General features: G+C 37.2%; 1 protein-coding gene across 1 annotated transcript in view; it reads left to right on the top strand.

Moving 5' to 3' along the window:
• Nucleotides 1-22524, top strand: part of LOC150089119 (rabphilin-3A-like) — a 251552-nt gene that overhangs the window by 199812 nt on the left and 29216 nt on the right. The window contains exons 12-14 of the mRNA XM_090388013.1: nucleotides 4038-4161; nucleotides 13862-14016; nucleotides 21446-21524. Coding sequence (XP_090244139.1) covers nucleotides 4038-4161; nucleotides 13862-14016; nucleotides 21446-21524 — 358 coding nt within the window. The remainder of the gene's footprint in view (nucleotides 1-4037; nucleotides 4162-13861; nucleotides 14017-21445; nucleotides 21525-22524) is intronic.

Raw genomic sequence — 22524 nt, 5'->3', positions numbered from 1 at the left:
CTGGTACGTTACTATGATGGAGTGATCAAGAAACTGGATGCAAAAAATAATTTTGACATCATATACTTGGATTTCAAGAAGGCTTTTAATACTGTTGGAGATAAAAGACTGCTGTACAAACGGAAGTAATGTGGCATTCAGGGCAAGTTACTGCTATGGATAAAGGGATGGTCAAGTGGAAGATAAAGAGTGGTTATCAATGGGCACTGCTCATCATGGACTAATGTTTTTAGTGTAGTTCCCCAGGGTTCACTGCTGGGTCCATTGTTTTCAATATTTATCAATGATATTGATGAAGGCATATCAATGATATCATTGATCATTGGTATTTATTAATGATATTGATGAAGGTATATCAATGATATTGATGAAGGTATATCAATGATATTGATGATATCATTGATCACTGGTATTTATTAATGATATTGATGAAGGTATAACGTCTAAGTTTGCAGATGGTACAAAGGTTGACAGGGCGGTTAATGACAGTCATCAGGTAGAGCTACAAGCTCTAGGAAAATTAGGTCAATGGGCTAAGAAATGGCAGTTGAAGTTTAGCATTGAAAAATACATGTGCTGTATGGGTAGCAGTAACCTCAGAGTAACTTATCAACTGTGCGGTACTACAGTCAATGTAGTGGAGAATGAAAAAGACCTGATACTAATTGTGCAGTCAGACATGAAATTCTCTGAGCAGTGCAGACATGCTGCCAGGACAGCTCATAGGGTTTGTCAGTGATATACAGAAACTTTTCTAGCAGGGATAAGGAGGTGATTATCTCTTTATATAAGGCCATGGTTAGGTCGCCTTGAGTACTGTATACAGGTCTGGGGGCCTCACTTTAGAAAGGATGTAGATCTGCTGGAACAGGTTGCAGAAAGGGCAATTAGATTGGTGAAGGGAACAAAATGGTACTCTTACCTAGAAAATCTTCATTTCTGCAAATTGCAGTGTCTCAAGAGCAGGCCCTTGTGGGGAGATCTGGTTGAAGTGTTTAAAGCCTTGAATGGATTGAGTAAGCTGAATATTAATGGTATCCTTCCACTGGCTGAGACTACATACATGAGGGGGCATAAATTTTAGTTGAGGAAGAATGGCTGCAGGATAGATGTGCTGAAGTTTGCCTTCAGCCAGTGGGTGGTTGATTGTTGGAACAGGTTTCCATATGTTGTTTTGGAAGTGGATGGGTTGAATAAATTCAAGGAAGAACTAGACGATTTTTTGAAGAGTACAGATGGATGAACTGTGTGTGTGTGTGTTTTTTATTTTTTTTTTTTGCTGATGCCATATAACAGGGGTGGCCAACGAGATCTACCAGTCGATCGCTGATTTAATATTTCGGTTGATCACGACGAATTTTAAATATACAGTCATCCCTCGATTTGTGCACCTTGTGCAATGAAATTTTTGAGATGGTAGATCACGGCGCATTTTGAAGGAAAAAAGTTGATCGCATCACATTAAGTTGGCCACACCTGCTATATAAGCTTGCTTTCTTGCATAATTTGCCATTACTATTACTACTTTGCACAGCGATAGAACTTATTGAAGAACTAAACCATTTCTAAACTGATAATTAGCAGTAGTATTAGTAGAGGCATATGATGCAAGAAAGCAAGCTTATACAGCATCAGCCAAAAAAAAAAAAAAAACAACCTTCCCATTTCACCCATCAACATATCCACAAGATTGTGATAAAACTACAGTTTTTTATATATCAAGCCACAGACAGTTGAACAGACAACTTGAGTAGTCGAGACCCACTTTACGAAAATTATGGGGTCTCAACATCTCAAGTTGTTGTCTGTCCAACTGATGATTGATGATGTGACCATCATTGCTGAAAGATATTGCAGGACATAGTAATAGTGGCATGTGATGCAAGAAAGCAAGTGTATGAGCTTATGCAGCATCAGCCAAAAAAAAAAAAAAAAAAAAAAAATCACACCATTCCCTCCAAATGCCTGTCCAGTTCCTCCTTAAATTTATTCAACCTATCAACTTCCACAACGACAGATGGAAGTTTGTTCCAGCAATTAACCACCCGCTGGCTAAAGGCAAATTTCCGCACATCTATTCTATATCTGTCATTTCTTAATTTGAATTTATGCCCCCTTAGGTTCGTAATCTGAACAAGTGGAAGGATCCCATCAGAATTCAGCGTGCTCAACCCATTCAAGGCCTTATACACCTCAATCAGATCACTGTGCAGGTGCCTAGTCTCCAGCCTTTGCAATTTGCAGAACTTAAGCCTCTCTTGGTAAGAGGATCCCTTCATTCCCCTCACCAATCTTGTTGCTCTTCTCTGTACACGCTCAAGTAAATCTACATCCTTCCTAAAATGAGGCCTCCAGACCTGTACGCAGTACTCAAGGCGTGGCCTGACCATTATTACCTTATACAGAGGGACAATCACCTCCTTCTCCCTGCTAGCAAAATTCCTATATATCATTGACAAAACCCCATGACCTGCCCTGGCAGCCTGTCCGCATTGCTCAGAAACCTTCATATCTGGCTGCACAATTACTCCCAGGTCTTTTTCATTTTCTACCACCTTAAGTGTAGTACCACACAGTTGGTACGTTTCTCTGGGGTTACTTCTACCCATATGCAGTACTTTGCATTTGTCAAGGTTAAACTTCAGTTGCCACTTCTTAGCCCATCTGCCCAAATTATCTAGATCCTGTTGCAGTAGAACACTGCCATTACTGTCATTAACAACCCTGCCAACCTTTGTATCATCTGCAAACTTCGACATTAAGCCTGATATACCTTCATCAATATCATTAATAAATATACAAAACAACAGTGGACCCAACACCGAACCCTGTGGGACTCCACTAATAACATTAGTCCACGAAGAGCGCACCCATTTATTACCACCCTCTGTCTTCTCCCACTTAACCATCCTTTTATCCATTGTAGCAACTTACCCGTAATACCATTCTGCTCCAATTTGTACAATAGTCTTCCATGTGCAACAGTGTCAAAAGCTTTCCTGAAATCCAAATATATGATATCAAAATTATTTTTTGTATCCAGTTCCTTTGTAACCACATCATAATATCCTATCAAATTTGTCAGACAAAACTTTCCCTTAACAAACCCATGCTGTGTCTGAATTATTGCTACAGTCTTGTCTAGATGACCCTGCAATGCATCTTTAACCAGTGACTCCATTATTTTACCCGGAACAGAAGTTAAACTAACTGGTCTGTAATTACTCGTGTCACCCTTGGAGCCCCCTTTGTGAATTGGGGATACCTTTGCACATCTCCAGTACGTGGGAACCTCCCCTGAGTCCAAGGATGCTCTCATAAGAAATCACTGAGCTAGTCAGCTCAGTGATTTCTTATGAATGATTTCTAATTTAATTTAGGTATATTTTAATGTTTCTTGATTTGATGTTGAATTCATGATGAATAGCGAACAGATGTGTTTTCATCTGTTCACATGGGCGCCTCCGTAGCCAGGTGGGAAGGAGCAGCAGTGCGTAGCACACACTTCTTGATTAGACCGGGGTTTGAGCCCATCACCACCAAATATGAAGGATGCGGAAAGGTCAGGGAATGACTACTGCATATCCCGGAGCAATATGGCCTTAGTTGCTAATGCTCCTAAAAACCAAATAACTAACAAATAACTCATCTGTTCACTATTCATTTCAACATCTGTTATACACAACACTACTTGAGGGACTAATAAGTCTGTGTTTTTCCATGTTTATGGCTGTTTCCTGGGTCCTTTTGAATTTTGGTCTGTTTTTCCCTGATCCTGTTGATCTAAAAGATCTGAATCTTCTCCTGCATGATATACAATTCCTTCTCCCTTTTTTATTTTGTTTCCATATTTGAAATTTCACACATATATGAATAGAATTTTATTGTTCTTTCTATTGTTGAATCACTTTGGTCAGAACCTGCAACATAAAGAATTTTTTTGTTGTTGCTATATCACAGTATATTTGGAATATTGTATTTAAATAAATGGATTATCTAATTTTTTTTACTTCTCAGTTATAATTTTATTTTTTTAGATTGTCTGTTCTAGATGACGATATCTTTGGAAATGATTTTATTGGTGAAGCAAGGGTAACTCTTAAAAGATTACGGCCAAATCAAACTAAACATCTTAATGTTTATCTGGACAAAGCATTACAGGTGAGATTTAAAAATTGTGTCAAAGGCCACCTTTGTAATATAACTGTTGGGGGTGGGGGGGAGTTAATGACAGTCAGAATTTATTTTATAGCTTGATATATGTATTTATCAGTTTTGTTTTTCAAGCGAATTGCACTTCATTAGATTTTGTTTCTTTTTTGCAATTTTATCCTCGTGATTTCAATGCTGCTGCTGTGGCACATAGCTCTTTCCATCACAGATCTGACTGCATGTGTTTTTGCTATCATTTATAAGATGGTCAAGTTTCCATAGGTCACATTAGTTTTAGTATCAGTAATAATAGTATTAAAAAGATGCAAGAAGCTGCAATATAACTTTTGTTACATCAGTCAAATAAAAAAAAAAATTCATCTTCTCTCTAATTTCATAAGATTTAGGCTCTATTTGAATTTACACAAAACTATCTCAGCAAATTATGATGAACCGAAAGCGAAAAATGAAGAGCAAGATAAACACGGACAAGAACAAAATTGAGTATACTGAGTTATGCAAAGCCATTAGAAAGAGACTCAGAGAGGACATAAGAAGATTTAACACAAGAAAAGTAGAACAAACATTAAAGGAAAACAAAGGATTTAAATCAGCAGCCATGAGCAGTAATACAGAAAGACAAATGATACTGAAACTGAAGAATAGCGATGGTGTACTTATAAACAGCAGAGAAGGCATAATTCAAATAGCAGAAGACTACTATAGAGAATTATACAAGTCGCGGGGGAATGACGCCAGCAGTGAGGAAGATGGATTGCAAAGTAGCAACACATACAACATACCCGATATTCTTCCTGATGAGGTAGAACATGCATTGAAGAAAATGAAGAATCAGAAAGCTCCTGGGGAAGATGAAGTTACTGTAGAGTTGTTAAAATTGGGAGGAAGAGACATAACACAAAAACTGGCAAGGCTCTTCACAAAGTGCATTAGAAAAGGTGTGACGCCTAAGCAGTGAAATAATGCAATCATAGTTTTGCTGCATAAGAAAGGAGATAAATCAGAAATTGGAAATTATAGACCAATTAGCTTGTTATCCCACATCTACAAGTTGTTCACAAAGGTCATTACTAACAGATTAGAAAGAATACTTGATGAGAATCAACCGAAAGAGCAAGCTGGCTTTAGGACAGGATTCTCAACTATGAATCACCTTCACGTAATATCACAGCTAATGGAGAAAGGAAATGAATATAAAACACCATTATACCTGGCATTTGTGGATTATGAAAAGGCATTTGACTCCATACAGCATAAGGCAATGTTTCGAGCACTGGAAAGACAAGGCATAGATACCCCCACATATTATGATTTTGAAGAAAATATATGAGAGTGCTACCTCCTTTATTAGACTAGACAAAGACAGTAGGAAATTTAAAATTGAGAAAGGAGTTTGACAAGGAGGCACAATATCTCCGAAGTTGTTTACTGCCACCTTTGAGGAAGCTTTCAAAAGATTAGACTGGTTGCAGAAATGAGTCAATGTGAACGGAGAGTACCTGTTTGTTTGTTATTTGGTTTTTAGGAGCATTAGCAACTAAGGCCATATTGCTCCAGGATATGCGGTGGTCATTCCCTGACCTTTCCACATCCTCCGTATTTGGTGGTCATGGGCTCGAATCCCGGTCTAATCAAGAAGCATATGCTATGTACTGCTGCTCCTTCCCACCTGGCTACAGAGTCGCCTGGAGAGTACCTAAACCATTTACGATTTGCAGATGACATTGTGGTCATAAGCTACGATCCCAAAGAATTAATGGAAAATCTTAATCAGTTATGCACAGTTAGTAAGGATTTTGGACTAAAAATGAATATGACTAAAACAAAAGTGAAATGATGAACAAGTATGCCACAGAAAGAGAAATAATGATTGAAGGAGCAGTAATTGAAAAGGTGGAGTCATACTTATCTAGGACAAGTTATTAGCTATAATAATGATAAATGGCTGGAGGTCAAGAGAAGGATAAATTTTGGATGGATAGAATTCAGGAAATATAGTCAATATCCCAGTTTGTCTAAAACGTAAAATAATGAACCAATGTATACACCCCACCATGACTTATGGAAGTGAAACTTGGGCACTCACCAAAAGAATGGAAGAGAATCTGAGAACTACACAGCGAAGAATGGAACGAATTATATTGGGAATCAGACTGTTAGATAAGAAGAGAAACACATGAATTAGGCAGCAAACTCTCAAGTAAAGGACATTCTTATCAAAACTAAAGAACTAAAATGGTCTTGGGCAGGACACATAGCTCGAAGACATGATGACAGATGGACTAAGAAAATAACAGGTACCCAAGAGGAGCTAGAAGAAAACCTTGAAGACAAAGGCGGAGATGGATAGATGAAATTCATGAGTTTGTGGGTAGTAAATGGATAGCCAATGCTCAAAACAGAAACTGGAAAATTGCTGGAGAGGCCTTCATCCTGCAGTGGATTGAAAATGGCTGATGATGATGATCTCAGCAAATCTTATTTATTGCTTGTTCCAGTGCTCTGACTTAAAGCAAATTTTTTTACATACATTCTACATTTCCTCTAGCCAAGTTTAAAGTTAACAGTCCTCTATGATGGTTACAGGGTTTGTCACTTGCCTACAGAGGCTTGGGTTTGTATCCTGTTTGAGAAATTCTTACAACTGCTTGAATCAGGGCTGTAGTTAGCTAAATTCCAGTGGAATGATTGGTGTTTCATTGACAAAACATGCAAATAAGACCCATAAATACACACTTGTACAGATATGAGATTTGATAAACTATGTGAACTAGTGTACCATATCAGCTGCCTAGTAATGACAGAAGTAGTCAAGGTGTAAATAAATCCCAAAAAGCATTTCTTCTTTTTCATCTGAGAAGTTAGTCACTTCTGGGTTAGTCACTAACACACTAGCAAGATTTTTGGATTTATTGGATAACTGTTTTCTACCGCAGCATTTTAGAGAGGCAGAAAGAGGAAGGAATACTCTTGATCTGATTATCAGAGATGGGATTTATTTAAAGGCATAACTACTGTCGGGGGTAAAGGGAAGGGCTTTTTCTTTCATAAGGGTGACTAAAGTGATCTCAGACTAGTTTGTACTAGTTTATATCTACTATAGTATAAACTAGTTTGGCAGGGTGGTTATCGACAGTAATGACAGTATGCTACAGCAACAAAATCTAGAAAAATTAGGCAGTTGGGCTAATAAATGGCAATTGAGGTTTAACATTAACAAATGCATATGGGTTATTCTTATGTTATTTGGTTTTTGGGAGAATTAGCAGCTAAGGCCATATTGCTCCAGGGGGATATGCGGTGGTCATTCCCTGACTTTTCTGCATCCTCCATATTTGGTGGGCACAGGCTCGAACCCTGGTCTAATCAAGAAGCATGTGCTACACACTGCTGTTCCTGCCCACCTGGCTACGGAGGCGCCACCTGCATATGGGTAACAGTAAGCTCAGATTAATGTACCAATTGCATGGTACTACATAAGGTATAAGGTATGTTCGTGTCAGACAGCACCTGGAATTTCTCCCATCTCCGCATGTGTTTGCTGTATCGAGGACAGTACACTGTCAAGCCAGAGACTTGAAAGTGTGTGGGCCATGTCTGTGAAGTGTGCTATGTTGTGCCCATTGTTTGTCTGGCTTATTGGCCACCATGGGGCCCGATGTTGCCCATACCACGCCATGTGAAGGCTAGCCGGGTATATCCAGTATCACAACAAGTTGCACCACTTAGTTTCCTGGTATTTCAGTGGCTAGAACCTATATATATATATATATATATATATATATGTAATCATCAAGAATAATACAATAGAGAAGTAAGATTAGATAAGGCAGAGTTACAATAACGTGAATTATGGATCAGGGTCACTGCTATTGCAAAAGTACCCTACAGCCATAATGTATATATAAAATATTACTGGTATAAAATACATTAAGTAGGTGCTTTTGTATGAAAAAGAACTATTGAAATATGGTGTACCCTGGTAGCGATATGTGTTGCGAACGAAGGTGGGAAGCAAGGAACCGGAAAAATAATTGTAATGATAGAAAAGCAAAAAAGAATATTTTTGAAGAGATGACCTAGGTGGAGATAGCATTGCAGAGTCTTTCATAATTTTTGTGTCTTCATCAGAGGTCATCCACCAAAATCATGAAAAATACAGCAATACTCTTACTTCTGTTTCCGACATGTTCTGTATGTCAGAAAACACGTGCAAAAGTCCACGTGGTAATAGCAAATTTAAAGTTTTGAATAAAATTTGAATAACGTTATACCAAGTTTACAATTAAATAATGTGTTAATAAGTTATGTCATACAGAACATGGATGACCATACAGAAGTAAGTGGAACGCTATGAAATTAGAAAAGACAAAGACAAAGGCAAGGAAAATTCGAAAGACAAGAACTTACCGCTACATGCCGGACTGACAGAAAAGACTGTGTCAGTGGGTTGCCAGTGTATATATGCATGTGTATGCTAGCGGCACCTAGCGTTAGAAAAATTTTGGTGTGTGTATATTTGAAATAAACGTGGACGGTGAAGCTACGCTAGATTAAGTACATGATGCTCTAACTGCCCAAGATAATTAAGAAATATAATAGCTGACAAAGTAGCGATAGAAGGCAACTAAACTTTGTTTAAGGCGAAAAATAGGTTGGGTAAAGTTAGAAAAATAGAGACCTGAATATCGCATTCGGTAAACTAATGGCTCACAGGGCATAAAATGTAGAGGCTAGTAAAGTGGAAAGATGATTATGGTAGAAATATGTAGTTGGGCTAGGGTAGTTCAGGGTTGCAAACCCGTTCCTCTAGTTAGGACCCTGAATGAATGTCTGGGAGCTCAAACGCGTAAATTTTTTTATATATATATATAAAAATTTACGCGTTTGACATTAATGCTTAATGGGATTGCTGTTAGGAAATTGCTGGTTGGGGTTAAATGCTAAAGAGATGTGTTAAAGGCCTAATAGGTCGGGCAAAATTTTGATGTTATTAAATTTAGACATGTAAGGCTATATGCTAGATGAAAGATAACAGTGTTAGTTGTCTTAGAGATTTACCCAAAACTGGTAGAATTTAGATAATGATTAGAATTTGGCAGCATTGTTAAGGGGTATATTCAGTCAGTTTAGTGAGAGAGGGGGGAAAACAGATAGAAGAATAGGGACGATAGAGTAGGCATCCCCAAAGAGGTCAGTGAGACAAGCTCCACCAGGTGAAATATGGGGGGAAGCAGAGAGGGGAGGAGGCAGAGATCTGTCTCCTCCCTTCCCTGTCTTGGGATGGTGTTTTAAAGGGAACTGGGTTAGAGTAACCAGTTCAGATCGCCAATGGCGTGTTGGCAGCAAATCCGCAGAATGTCTTCGTCAGTGTCGTGTCCAAGTAGTGTCGAATCCGATATGAAATTCAAGCTGCCCATCCCACTCCAGTGGTGGGATATGTTAGCTGGCAGTGGGGAACCCATCAGGTGAAGGGGTGGGAGAGATACACATTTACTTCATTCATACTCTGCATTATCACTCTACTTGCATCCTTTTTTTTTTTTAAGTTTTTTCTTATTTTATAATTTTTTTCCCCAAGTTTTATATATATATATGTTTTTTTTTTTTTATTCAACTCATTCATTTTTTTCTCGCACACCAGGAGGGATGCAATGATGTGTAGTGTAAATTTATATACTAATTAAAACTAGGGTTAGTATACTTATCTGTAGCATTTATCATTTGTGTTCTTTTTCTCACATGCTTACACTTTTATTCATTCTTCTAGCTCTCATCTCATTTATTCGACTCTTACTTTCTGCCCTACACTCTCTGTACACCTCAACTTCTGTTATTCTTCAGTTGTGGTGCAGGCCTTGCCGCAAGGTTTTTTTTTTTTTTTTGCAGGCCAGGGAAGAATGCAGTGATAGTGTTTATGTGGTTAGTAAATGTTTGTTAGTATAGATAAAGTAATGTAAGTTATTTTTAACTTTATATTCTTTCGGCCAATTACATTTGCTCTTCCACTCATTCCCATTCACTCTCTCTTTCCCTCATGGTAGGTCACTTTCTTTCGCCAAAACTGCCATTTATTTAATTCTTAGTTCACTCAGTGCCCAGCCTGTTCATTCTATCTTTCATTCTCATTCATTCATTCTTCTTTCATTCTACACTGCATCCCTTTGCTACTAGCTTACTGATATTTTTCAGCTAATCTGCTTCCCTGGCTGCCTGTACATCTCCCTACCCTACGTGGTTACTTATTTGGTGTGGAGCTCCAGGTTCCTACATATGGCAAGGTAGTCCTGGGGAGTTTTGTCATGTCAGGTTTCTGTCAGGTTGCAGAATACTGCTATCCTGACAGTTTCTAAGTTATCGTCTGGGTATAGTGGGAAACTTGGGCAATTTTAACTATTGATTATTGTTTAATTGCTGGGGGCTGAATTGCCATTCTTTGGATTGTTCTGCACATTTCGAATACTTTCTGTGTTAAAGATGTAAAAGCTTTATAATTTTCCTCTTCTATGATGAACAGATGTTCTTCTCCCCTGGGAAGGGGCCAATCTGTGCTATTAGCTCTGTTCTGGGGATGTCATATATTATACATTCATGTAGAATGTATAATATATGTGGATATGCCCTTTTTAAATCTATTATATAAGCCTCTTTTGGCTACTTCCAGGTAAAGTGGGAGAGCTCCAGCCAACAACTGTAGTGCAGGTGTACTTACTATGCTACATGCTCTGGTAATAGTGAGTAGTATTGTCCTTTGTATCAATTCTAATTTATTCCTATTTATTACTATGGCCAAGCAGGTGAACCACATACCGGCTCCATAGGTGATAACAGGTAGTACTCTGCTATATATTAGTCTTTCATATATTTCCCTAGTACATACATGATACTACACTCAGACTAATGGAAAAAGACCTGGGGGGGGGGATAATTGTGAAGTCAGATATTAAGTTCTCTGATCAGTACAGATAAGCTGCTAGGATAGTTCATGAGGTTTTGTCAATGATATACATAAGACCTTCTATCAGGGATAAGGAGATGATTATCCCAACAGCTTCCGTAGCCGAGTGGTCATGAGTGGGAGTGAAGTAGCACATGCTCTTTGAGTAGACTGGGGTTCAAGCCCCTGACTGCTAAATATGGTTGATCTGTTAACCCTCACTGGACCAGCATGGCAGATTATGGTCCATTTCCCTCAGCATGAATTGTTGAGGAGGCTTCCATCCTGCAGTGGGTTGATAATGACTGCAGTTTACCTTTTTTTTTATTATTTTTTATTTTATCCCATTGTACAAAGCAGTGGTTAGGCTGCATCTTGAGTACTGCATACAGGTCTGGAGGCCTCAATTTAAGCAGGATGTAGATATGCTAGAATGGGTGCAGAGAAGGGCAGCAAGATTGGTGAAGGGAATAAAAAATGGTCTTATCAAGATGGGCTTCAGTTCTGTAAATTGCAATGGCTGGAGACTAGGCAGGCACCTGTGTGGTGATATGATTGAAGTGTTTAAGGCTTTGAATGGATTGAGGAAGCTCAGTGCTGATCAGTGGCAGCTTGTGACTCTGATGTATAGGAGTGCTGCAAGTTACATTAAATTGCCTTTTTTATAAGACAAGAGACATAGATAGAAATAATAATAAGCAAGTTAAAAATACTACAAAACATTAACTGGACACTTACCATTAACAGACTTGGGTAATCTTGAAATGTTATCTAAAAATAAAATCCATTCTTTGATTTTTATTTATTTAAAATAGATTAATAACTTTTTCATCCAAGTTTGGTGCACTGCTCAAATCAGCACTTCTCACTCTGCAGTTCCTTTGCCTCATTTTAACTGTTGCCACCGTAACAATATTGTTACGGTGGTGATGGTTAAACAGCTCTGAAAAATGTGTTTTGGCAACCTGCCAACTAGGCATTAACAGAATGACTGGGACCAAAATGTGGAACTACTTAACACACAGTTCCGCCTACGGTTAAACTTCAAAGTTGAAAACAATTTCGTGGTTTTATTAATTTATTATTGAAATGATTATTGGAAATAGACAATGAGTATACTACATGTGGGACCTGTTAATAAAAATATTCATCGCATTGCATTGCTCTTTACAAAATTTCATATAACTCCATTGACTGTATATTTACATTTAAAATTTGTAAAAGAATAAGAGAAGTTTACCTCAATATAATACGTAGAACACTTCCGTATGATACTCTCCAGAAATTAAAACGAAAACAATTAAAAAATCGAAAATCTTACATTACAATAAGAAATAATTAAAAATCAAAAGTACAAAATTAATTTAACGAAAAAAATTGCAAAACGATTTTCCTTCCTATTTTTTTTTCGTAATTAATTTTTTACTTAAATTTTAATTGCTTTAAATCGATTTTTAATTGTGCTCATCCCCCCCCCCCCCCCCGCATAACACTCTACCACAGAATACATCAGCTAGTTCGCAAACATCTACTCGCCCAACATTCAACGAATCAACAAGTTACAAATCTTTCCTTGTATACACTATTGCTGGACCAGATTTCACTTTTATCCAAAGGATTAAATTATAAAATCATTCGATTTTTAATTATTGTTAATTATTTCTTATTGTAATGTAAGATTTTTGATTTTTTTAATTGTTTTCATTTTAATTTTTGGAGAGTATCATACAAAAGTGTTCTACATACTATATTGAGGTAAATTTCTCTTATTATTTTACAAATATTGATATCAACGTAGAACATATTGAGCATTACAGCTTTGGTTCATACTATCTAATTCATTTTTTAAGCTCTTATTGACTATTTCATTCACTTCCTTTCACTCCAGGTATAACCTATTGATACTCATAATAATGGGGGATTTTTTGAACGGCTTAGTGCAAAATTACATTAAATTACCACTAAGATACTCGGCCAAAAGTTACCATATTTCTTTTCTAAAATATTGCCTTCAAAACAACATCGTTCTGAAGTTTGCTAGGATCAATTTAAATCAAAACATTTTGGGCATAAAACAACTAGCACTAATATTATTAAACTTGCTTAAAATCTCGATATTCTAATAAACAAAAATACCTTTCTCAGGTTAGAAAGCTTCGTGATAAATTAAAAAATTATCTGCATCCTAATGATTGGTCTGTATTGAAGACCTCTGTAGGTTTGCAACAGGAAGCACAGGCCTCAAATATAAAAAAACAGACATGTTAAAAAATTACAAACATATAGGGAGGGTCAAGACATGTTCATATGAATTCTAACACATTGTCACGGGCGTACGACCAATTGCATACAAGTTGGGTGACGACTCCTCCCCTCGCATGCACACAACATGCTACCACAGAATATGTCAGCTCCAGGAGCCTTCTTGTCTTTATACTCAAAAATTTTTATTATATAATTAAGTAATTACAATAGGATAAGTTATGCTGGTAATTAGATAAGAGCTCAATATTGTCAGTTGCTCACATTCAGAAATGAAATTTCAAGAATCGATAAAAAAAAAAAAAAAAAAAAAATACTTGTTAGCAGTCACTTAGAATTGAGAGTATGAGAGAGAGAGAGAGAGAGATATTAAATTGTATCTAATGAGACAGCATATATTGCCGTTTGAATCTATAATATTTTTGTTTTATATTACAGATGATTATATTAAAGATAAATGGACTTTAATCTTTTTGTTTTATATTACAGATTGATGGAGAAGAGGAAGAGCAGATACTTCGTGGCCAGATATTACTTTCATTAATGTATTCAAACAATCATCATGCTTTATTTGTGGGTATAGTGAGATGTATTCACCTTCCAGCAAGGGACAGTAATGGTTATTCGGATCCTTTTGTTAAAATGTAAGTATATTTTCATTTGAACATATAACTTCATTGAACTGCAAGCTACAGTAAGTACATGTGTACAGGGACTTGTAAGTACATGTACTTACAAGTTTTACAATTAGCATTAGTAGAGGCATATGATGCAAGAAAGCAAGCTTATGTAGCATCAGCCAAAAAAAAAAAAAAAACCCCCACTCACATTTCTCTCCTACGTTCATTCAAAATACCTGTCCAGCTGAGCATTAAATTTATTTAGGCTATCAACTTCCACAACAAGGGATGGAAGTCTGTTCCACCAACCAACTACCCACTGGCTAAAGGCAAATTTCCACACATCTATCCTACATCTGTCTTTCCTCAATTCGAATTTATGCCCTCTCAGGTGATTATTCTGAGCAAGAGGAAGAATCCCATCGGCATTGAGCATGTTCAAACCATTCAAGACTTTCTACTATCAGATCATGTTTATCAGCTTTATACTATCAGCTCATATCTGATCAGATCAGATATGAGCATGTTCAAACCATTCAAGGCTTTATACTATCAGATCACCTCGCCAGTGCCTAGTCTCCAAACACTGTAATTTTCAAAGCTTAAGCCTTTCTTTGTAAGAGCAACCCTTTCTTCCATTCACTAATCTTGTTGCCCTTCTCTGTACTCGTTCCAGCAGCTCTACATCCTTCTTGAAATGAGGCCTCCAGACCTGTATACAGTACTCAAGGTGTGGCCTGAGCATTGCCTTATACAAGGGAATAATCACCTCCTTATCCCTGCTAGAAAAATTCCTGTATATCATTGACAAGACACAATGAGCTACTCTTGCAGCCCGTCTGCACTGCACAGAAAACTTCATATCTGCCTGCACAACCACCCCCAGGTCCTCTTCATTCTCTATCACTGTCAGTGTAGTACCACACAGTTGATATGTTGCTCTGAGGTTACTGTTTCCCATATGTAGTACTTTACATTTGTTAATGTTAAACTTCATTTGCCACCTCTCAGCCCATCTGCTCAACCTTTCCAGATCCTGTTGCAGCAGCATAGCATCATGAGTGTCCTTAACAACCCTGCCAACCTTCATATCATTTGAAAACTTGGACATTAAGCTTGATATACCATCATCAACATCATTTATAAATACAGAAAACAACAATGGACCCAACACTGAACTCTGAGGCATTCCACTAATAACATTAGTCCACGATGAGTAGTGTCCATTGATTACCACACTCTCTGTCTTCTCCCCCTCAACCCTCCCTTTATCCATAGCAGCAATTTGCCTCCAGTGCCATACTGCTACAATTTATGCAGCAGTCTTCCATGTGCAACAGTATCAAAAGCCTTTCTAAGATCCAAATATATAATATCAAAGTTATTCCCTGCATCCAATTCTTTTGTGACTGCATCATAGTATCCAATCAAATTGGTCAGGCAAGACTTTCCCTTAACAAAACCATGCCGTGTCTGAGCTATAATTGAAGTCTTGTCTAGATGATCCTGCAGTTGCTTCTTTAACCAGTTCCTCCATTAATTTTCCTGGAACAGAAGTTAAACTCACAGATCTATAATTACTTGTGTCAGCCTTTGATACTCCTTTGTGAATTGAGGTCACATTTGCACATCTCCAGTCTATGGGTGTACCTCCCTTGAGTCCAAAGAAGCTCTCATAATTATAGCTAAGGGTTTGCTTACTTCCTTTGCTGCCTCCTCTAATATAACTGGATACATCCTATCTACCCCGAGTGCCTTTTTTATGTTTATCTTCAACAATTTCTCCTCCGCTTTCCTCTCAGTTATTCCAAAATCATCTAGCTCACTGCCAGAGTTTACTTCACCTCTGGCATTCCCCTTCCTGAATAACTCCTCATGTGTGAATGTAGATGCAAAATACTTGTTTAGTTTGTTAGTCACCTGAGCAGGATCCTCAACTGTTGAACTATCAATATCCAGTGGAACAATCTGATTCATCCCTTTCCTTCTAGAGTTTACGTAGGTAAAGAACTCTTTGCTGTTTTTCTTTGCATCCTTTTCCATGCAAAGAAAAATAATCTGCCTTTTCCTGCCTAATCTCCTTTGTGACTTGGTTAGACCAGCTTATATCTACCATAGGCTTCCATGTCACCCATTAATTTATATGTATCCCATGCATTTTTCTTCTCTGCCATATGTCTCATTAGATCATCTGACATCCATTTAGACCTAAACCTTGAACAATATTCCTTAGTTGGTATATAAAGCCTAGTAGCTTCCAAAATAAGTTCTTTGAATGCTTTCCATTTTGAATTTGCTGTTGGTAACATCATCTGTTGGTCCCACTGTATATAATTTAAATACTGTCTGAGACAATCATAGTCTCCTTTACGAAAGCAAAAACCCTTCCCTTCACCCCTGATGATAGTTACCTCTTCGAGTAAATCCCACTTGAGCACACTGTGATCACTGCCACCTAGTGGTTCCTTAATTTGCAGATTCTTAATGTATGAAGAATCATTACTGATAATCAGATCAAGAGTATTACTCATTCTAGTTGCCTCCCGAACAGGCTGATGTAGAAAACAATCATCCAATAAATCCACAAAAGCCTCGCTAGTCTGTGAGTGACCAATCCACAAATTCCAGTCAATATCTGGGAAATTAAAATCTCCCATTATAATACTCTCCGATTTACTGGTCCACTCTATTTCCCTGTACAGTTTCTTATTATATTCATCAGAGTCATTAGGCCTATAGCACACTCCTACTCTCAATTTTGATCTCCCAATGCTTATGTCACACCAAACTGACTCGACAGTGCACTGTCCAGCAATGTCGACTGGCTTCACTTCCTTGGATTTTATGTATTTCTTAACTAATAGCATAACCCCTCCTCCCTTCCTATCCTGTCTATCCTTTCCGTAGACATTGTACTCCCAAAATTCCAGTTCTGCATTCCAGGAATGCAGAACTGGAATTTTTGGAGTACTGGAATTTTGGCAATACCTCAAATTCATCAAATTTATTTACCGAACTCCTATCATTGGTGTACATGCAAGTGTCATGCACTTGTTCCTATTCTTAGCTACCCTAACACAGCCCATGTGTTTACTTGTACCGCAGTGACTCCCAGCAGTCTCTGAAATACCCTGCATCTTGTTTTCTAGGCTGCTGCTCATTCCAATAGAAGCAGTGTAAGAATCACTTTCACCTCTTCCAGTGGCTACTGTTAATCTATTAGTCCTTGTATCCCCCCAATCTAGCAGTTTTCCGGCCCACCTAACACTGCCTCTATAGCATCAGCAAATATTCTTGCACCCTTTCTATTTAAGTGTATCCCATCCCTGTAGAAGCAGTCTCTCCTGTTAACAATTACTCTATAGACTAGAAATGTAACCTCCTTCTCTCTCTCTCTTTAAGTAATTGTTTAAAAACTCATTAACAAGCCAGCAGCCTACACTGCATGGAGAACTGTGTCTGTATGCATCATAACTCTTAAATCTCTCTCTCTCTCTCTCTCTCTCTCTCTCTCTCTCTCTCTCTCTCTCTCTCTCTCTCTCTCTCTCTCCCCCTCTCCTTGCTGTTTTCAGTTTAGACTCTGAAAGTGTACAAATTATTTTGGGGTTAGTATTAGTATTAGTAATGGCCGCATGGTGCAAGAAGGCCTATGGCTTATGCTGCACCAGCCAAAAAAAAAAAAAAAAAAAAAAAAAATCTGAACAAAACAATGATAAAAACAAAAAAAAATAAATAATAATAATTAATAAAAAAAAAAGGAAATTAAACCTATCATCCTATGCTCTTCTCTTACCCGAAAGTACTATCCAGATGACCTTTGAATTTCCCCAAACTGTCGGCCTCAAACACCCATGAAGGCAACTTATTCCAGTAATTTATAACTCGCTGGCTAAAATAAAACTTCCTGCAGTCCAATCTAAACATTTCCCCCCATAACTTGAATTTACGTCCCCTAGTTCTAGCATCATTTATAATCTTGAAAAGTTCGACCTCATTCATTTTACTGATGCCTCTCAGAGCCTTAAACACCTCAATCAAATCTCCTCTAAGGTGTCTAGTTTCCAAATTCTGCAACCCACATATTCAAAGCCTTTCTTCATAAGGACGCCCTTTTGCCGATCTCACCAGATGAGTTACCCGTCTTTGCACCCTTTCAAGAAGCTCGATGTCTTTCTTTAGGTGCGGTCTCCATACTTGAACACAGTATTCCAAGTGTGGTCTAACATAAGCCTTATATAATGGGATTATCACGTCCCTATCTTTACTTGCAAAAGTTCGATAGATCATCGATAGGACACCATGGGCCTTCCTTGCAACTTGTTTTTCAATGCTCAGAGAATTTCATGTCTGACCGTATCGTAACACCCAAGGCCCTTTCCTCCAGTACTGGGTTTAGTTGAACTCCACCAAGTGAATAAGTTATTGTGGGATTACTGTTTCCCAGGTGTAATACCTTACACTTTGTTGGATTAAAGCATAGCTGCCATTTTTCTGACCATTCCTGAAGTCTATCTAGGCCTCTCTGAAGAAGCTGAGCTTGACAGTGATCATTAACTACTCTACCAATTTTAACATCATCTACAAATTTAGACATCATGCCCTCTATCCCTTCATCAATGTCGTTTATGAAAATTAAAAACAACAGTGGTCCTAATACTGATCCTTTGGGGAACCCCACTTCTTACATCAACCCAATCTCAGGAATAGCCATTTATCACAACCCTCTGCCTCCTGCCCTGAAGCCATCCTGCTATCCATCTAAGGATTTTCCCAGTGATTTCAACCTGTTCCAGCTTATAAAGTAACCGCTCATGTGGGACTGAGTCAAAAGCTTTGCTGAAATCTAAATAAACAATGTCGAAATTATTCCCTAAATCTAGCTCGTGAGTGACCCTTTCGAAATAGCGAACCAGATTTGTAAAACATGATTTTCCCTTTACAAAACCATGCTGAGTATCCTTGAGAATTTCAATTCAATCCAAATGATCCTGAATTCCACCCTTGATCATTGCCTCCATGATTTTCCCTACTACTGAAGTCAGACTGACAGGTCAATAATTTCCAACTTCACTTTTAGAGCCGCCCTTATGTATGGGCGATACATTTGCACTTTTCCAATCCAAGGGAATCTCCCCAGAGTCTAGTGATGCTCGCATAACTCGACTCAATGGTTCAATGCACTCGCTTGCCGCCTCCCTTAAGATTATAGGGTATATTCCATCAACTCCAGGTCTGTAGGCTCGAAAGTTTTTTCATTAAATAATCTTGCGAAATTTCAATATCATTAATTACAAATTTTTTAACTTCGCTCCCACAATTTCCCATTGCCACAAAAGGTTTTTCATTTGTAAATATCGATGCAAAATAACTGTTGAGTTCGTCTGCAGCAAAAGCTGGTGTATTTAATACTATCCCCTTTCCCTTATGTAAAGGTCCGATCTGGTTTGTCCTGCTCTTCTTGGCATTTATATATGTCAAGAATTCTTTATCCCCCCTCTTTGCTCTGTTTGCTAGTGATTTATCATAAACTGCCTTTGCCTGTCGAACCTTTTCTGTGGCTCTATTACACATCACCTTGTAGCTGTTATAGGCTTCAGTACTTTTTATTGCTCTGTAACCTTTCCATGCCACCTTTTTCTGCTCAAGTAATGTGGCAACTTCACTATTCATCCAACTTGGAACCCTCCTCGTGGAGTATTTTTTTAATGGTATATACGCATTCAAGGCATCTGTGATTAATGTTTTAAAAGCGTACCACAGTTCAAATGTGTTCATTTTCTGCACGATATCTACCCAGTTAATAGAGGCCATGTAATACCTTAAGGCATCGTAATTTCCTTTTCTGAAATTAAAACCCATTCCTTTGCCTTTTACTTCTGCTACCTCTCTCGTCATCATCCACCATAGAACTCCGTGATCACTTCCTGCTACTGGTTCCTCTACTGTCAGCCCTGTTTTGTCATCTGATTCATGTGTGATGATGAGGTCTAGGATATTCTTTTCTCTAGTACTTTCCCTGAAATGTTGATACAAATAACAGTCATCTAGTTGATTTAAAAATTTTGTTCCCCATGTCGAGTTTCCTTCCCATTTACTCCAATCAATTAGAGGCAAATTGAAATCACCCATAATAAGGCATTGACACTTACTTGCCCATTCCATTTGCATGTAGAGGCTTTTTTCATAATCTTCACAATCACCTGTTACAATCACAATCTTCAAAATCACCGGTTGTTACTAATGTTTCATTGAATTTTGAAACATTAAAACATAATTGCTGTTATTTTGTATCCCTGAATGCTATCCAAGTCATCATGAAGGAATGTGGTTTGGTGCTGGTCATTTACCATCCTTCCAATCTCTGCCTCATCTGCAAATTTTGACATCATACTCTGCATCCTTTCATCAGGTTATTAAGAAATTTTTAACAGGAGTGATCCCATCACCAATCTCTGAGGTATACTACTTGTAACCTAGCTTTCAAAAAGTAACTGTTAATTACAACTTTGTCTCCTGTCATTTACCATCCCACAATCCCTAAATATTTTGTTCACGATTCCAAATAGATCCATCTTATAGAGTAATGTCTTGTCTGGGGCCAGATAAATTGGCACACAATGCAAGAAAGCAAGCTTATGCAGCATCAGCCAAAAAAAAAACCCTCCCATTTCACCCCTCCATTCATTCCAAACACCTGTCCAGCTCAGCCTTAAATTTATTTAGGCTATCAACTTCCACAACAAAAGATCAAAGTCTGTTCCACCACCCGCTGGCTAAAGCAAACCTCTACACATCCATTCTACAACTGTCTTTGTAGAATGAATATGCGGAAGTTTGCTTTGCTTATGTTCAGTTTATTGATCATTTTTCACATGGTTACCCAACAGTTTGCCTGTACCAACTAATCCTTCTGGCCAACATATTTTTCATCAATGACTTTGTGTGTAGATGTAGCACATCCTGGATAGATATCTCTCTCACTTTGTGAACTTCTTACACAAACAGTCTGTCCCATACACCACATTATGCTCCATAATTGCACCACCGCATGTTGGACACATATATATGTGTCCCTGTTGTTCACAGCATGTAAACTACTGGTATTTACTTCTTATATCAGGTATCCAGCATCTGTATTTTCACACTGATCCTAGAAGGTATTGAGACCTGTTCTTTAAGTGTACTTATTCATTTCACACTATCTCATCTCTTTATTCCATAAGTATATGTTTTATTTGAATGATTCTTATAGGTGAACATAAAATAAGACAACAAGAGAAAAAAAATCTTATGGATGTTTAATGGCTAATTGTGCATGAAATAGGCTAAGATTTAAACTTTTGAAATATCATAATAATATCACACATATGGATATTGTAGCTCTCTTTTTGTAGGATATTTTAATGTCTTAGAATTTAAGAAACCTCTATATATTTTTTTTTTCATTAATTAGACAGCTTAAGCCAGACCATCTTAGAAGAAGGTACAAAACATCCATCAAAAAGAAAACGTTAGATCCTGAATATAACGAAGTAAGTTATGGTATTTTTTAAATTTTTATTTATAAAAAAATGGAATTTACTGGATTATGTTTCAAAGAATGTTAATTTTGTATCATAATAATTTGATAATAATTCTAAATGACTATAATTCTCATTTAAAAATTTATATGCATAACCCCTTATAGCCATATTCCCTACCGTTCTCACGAAATATGCAAAATAACTTGGTAAACAATACCTTTCAGGTAGCATCTATCATCATCAGGAATAGACAGCTTATTTATTTGAAGGTTTGAACAAGAGCCCAATGGTTAGTGGGTAATAAATCAATGATTTATTACCCACTAACTGGTCAATGCAAGTCCTCAATGATACCATGGAGATGTTTGGAATGAAGGCAGTAAATAGTTTAAAATTGGGAATTTCTTAACATATTCATTATATTGACACTATAGTGATATAAGAAGAATTAATTTATATATTTTTTAATTATTATTTAAATTAATTTATTTTTTTATAAATTAACATTAAACTAGGATTCAAAATCATCACAACACACAGTAAATATTTTCATAAGCATATAAATGCACACAGAGATATCCTGTGGATTATCTTTTAAGTAAATATAGCAAAAATATATTTTTAAAAGTTTTAAAATAAGTTTTAAAGAAAAATTTAAGAATAAAAACTTTAATAAAAGTCTTAAGGTTTTCAGTATATGCTTTGTATTAAAAAAAATTTAGAGAATTTGAGAGCCAGCCAGATTTTTTTTCCACCACTTTCTTGTGCTTTATTAAATTTCTGTAATCAAGTGTATAATATATCTGAATAAGCTTGCAAATAAAAGTTGACAATAAATCTACAATTGAATGCTGATATAATTATAAATGTTTACCATTTTATTTTGTATTACTGTGGACAATAACGGTCGGCACATGTGGAATATAAGTACCAGTGTATCTGAAATTTTTGTGTGATATCAGTGGCCCACTAGTGACTATTGTTTGCTATTTAGTTTTTAGGAGCATTA

This window comes from Mastigoproctus giganteus, chromosome 2 (genome assembly GCF_048544385.1).
Source record: "Mastigoproctus giganteus isolate SK-2022 chromosome 2, ASM4854438v1, whole genome shotgun sequence".
In the NCBI taxonomy this organism is placed as follows: domain Eukaryota; kingdom Metazoa; phylum Arthropoda; class Arachnida; order Uropygi; family Thelyphonidae; genus Mastigoproctus; species Mastigoproctus giganteus.
Note: the sequence above shows the minus strand (reverse complement) of the source record. Positions and strands in the feature narration are given on the sequence as shown.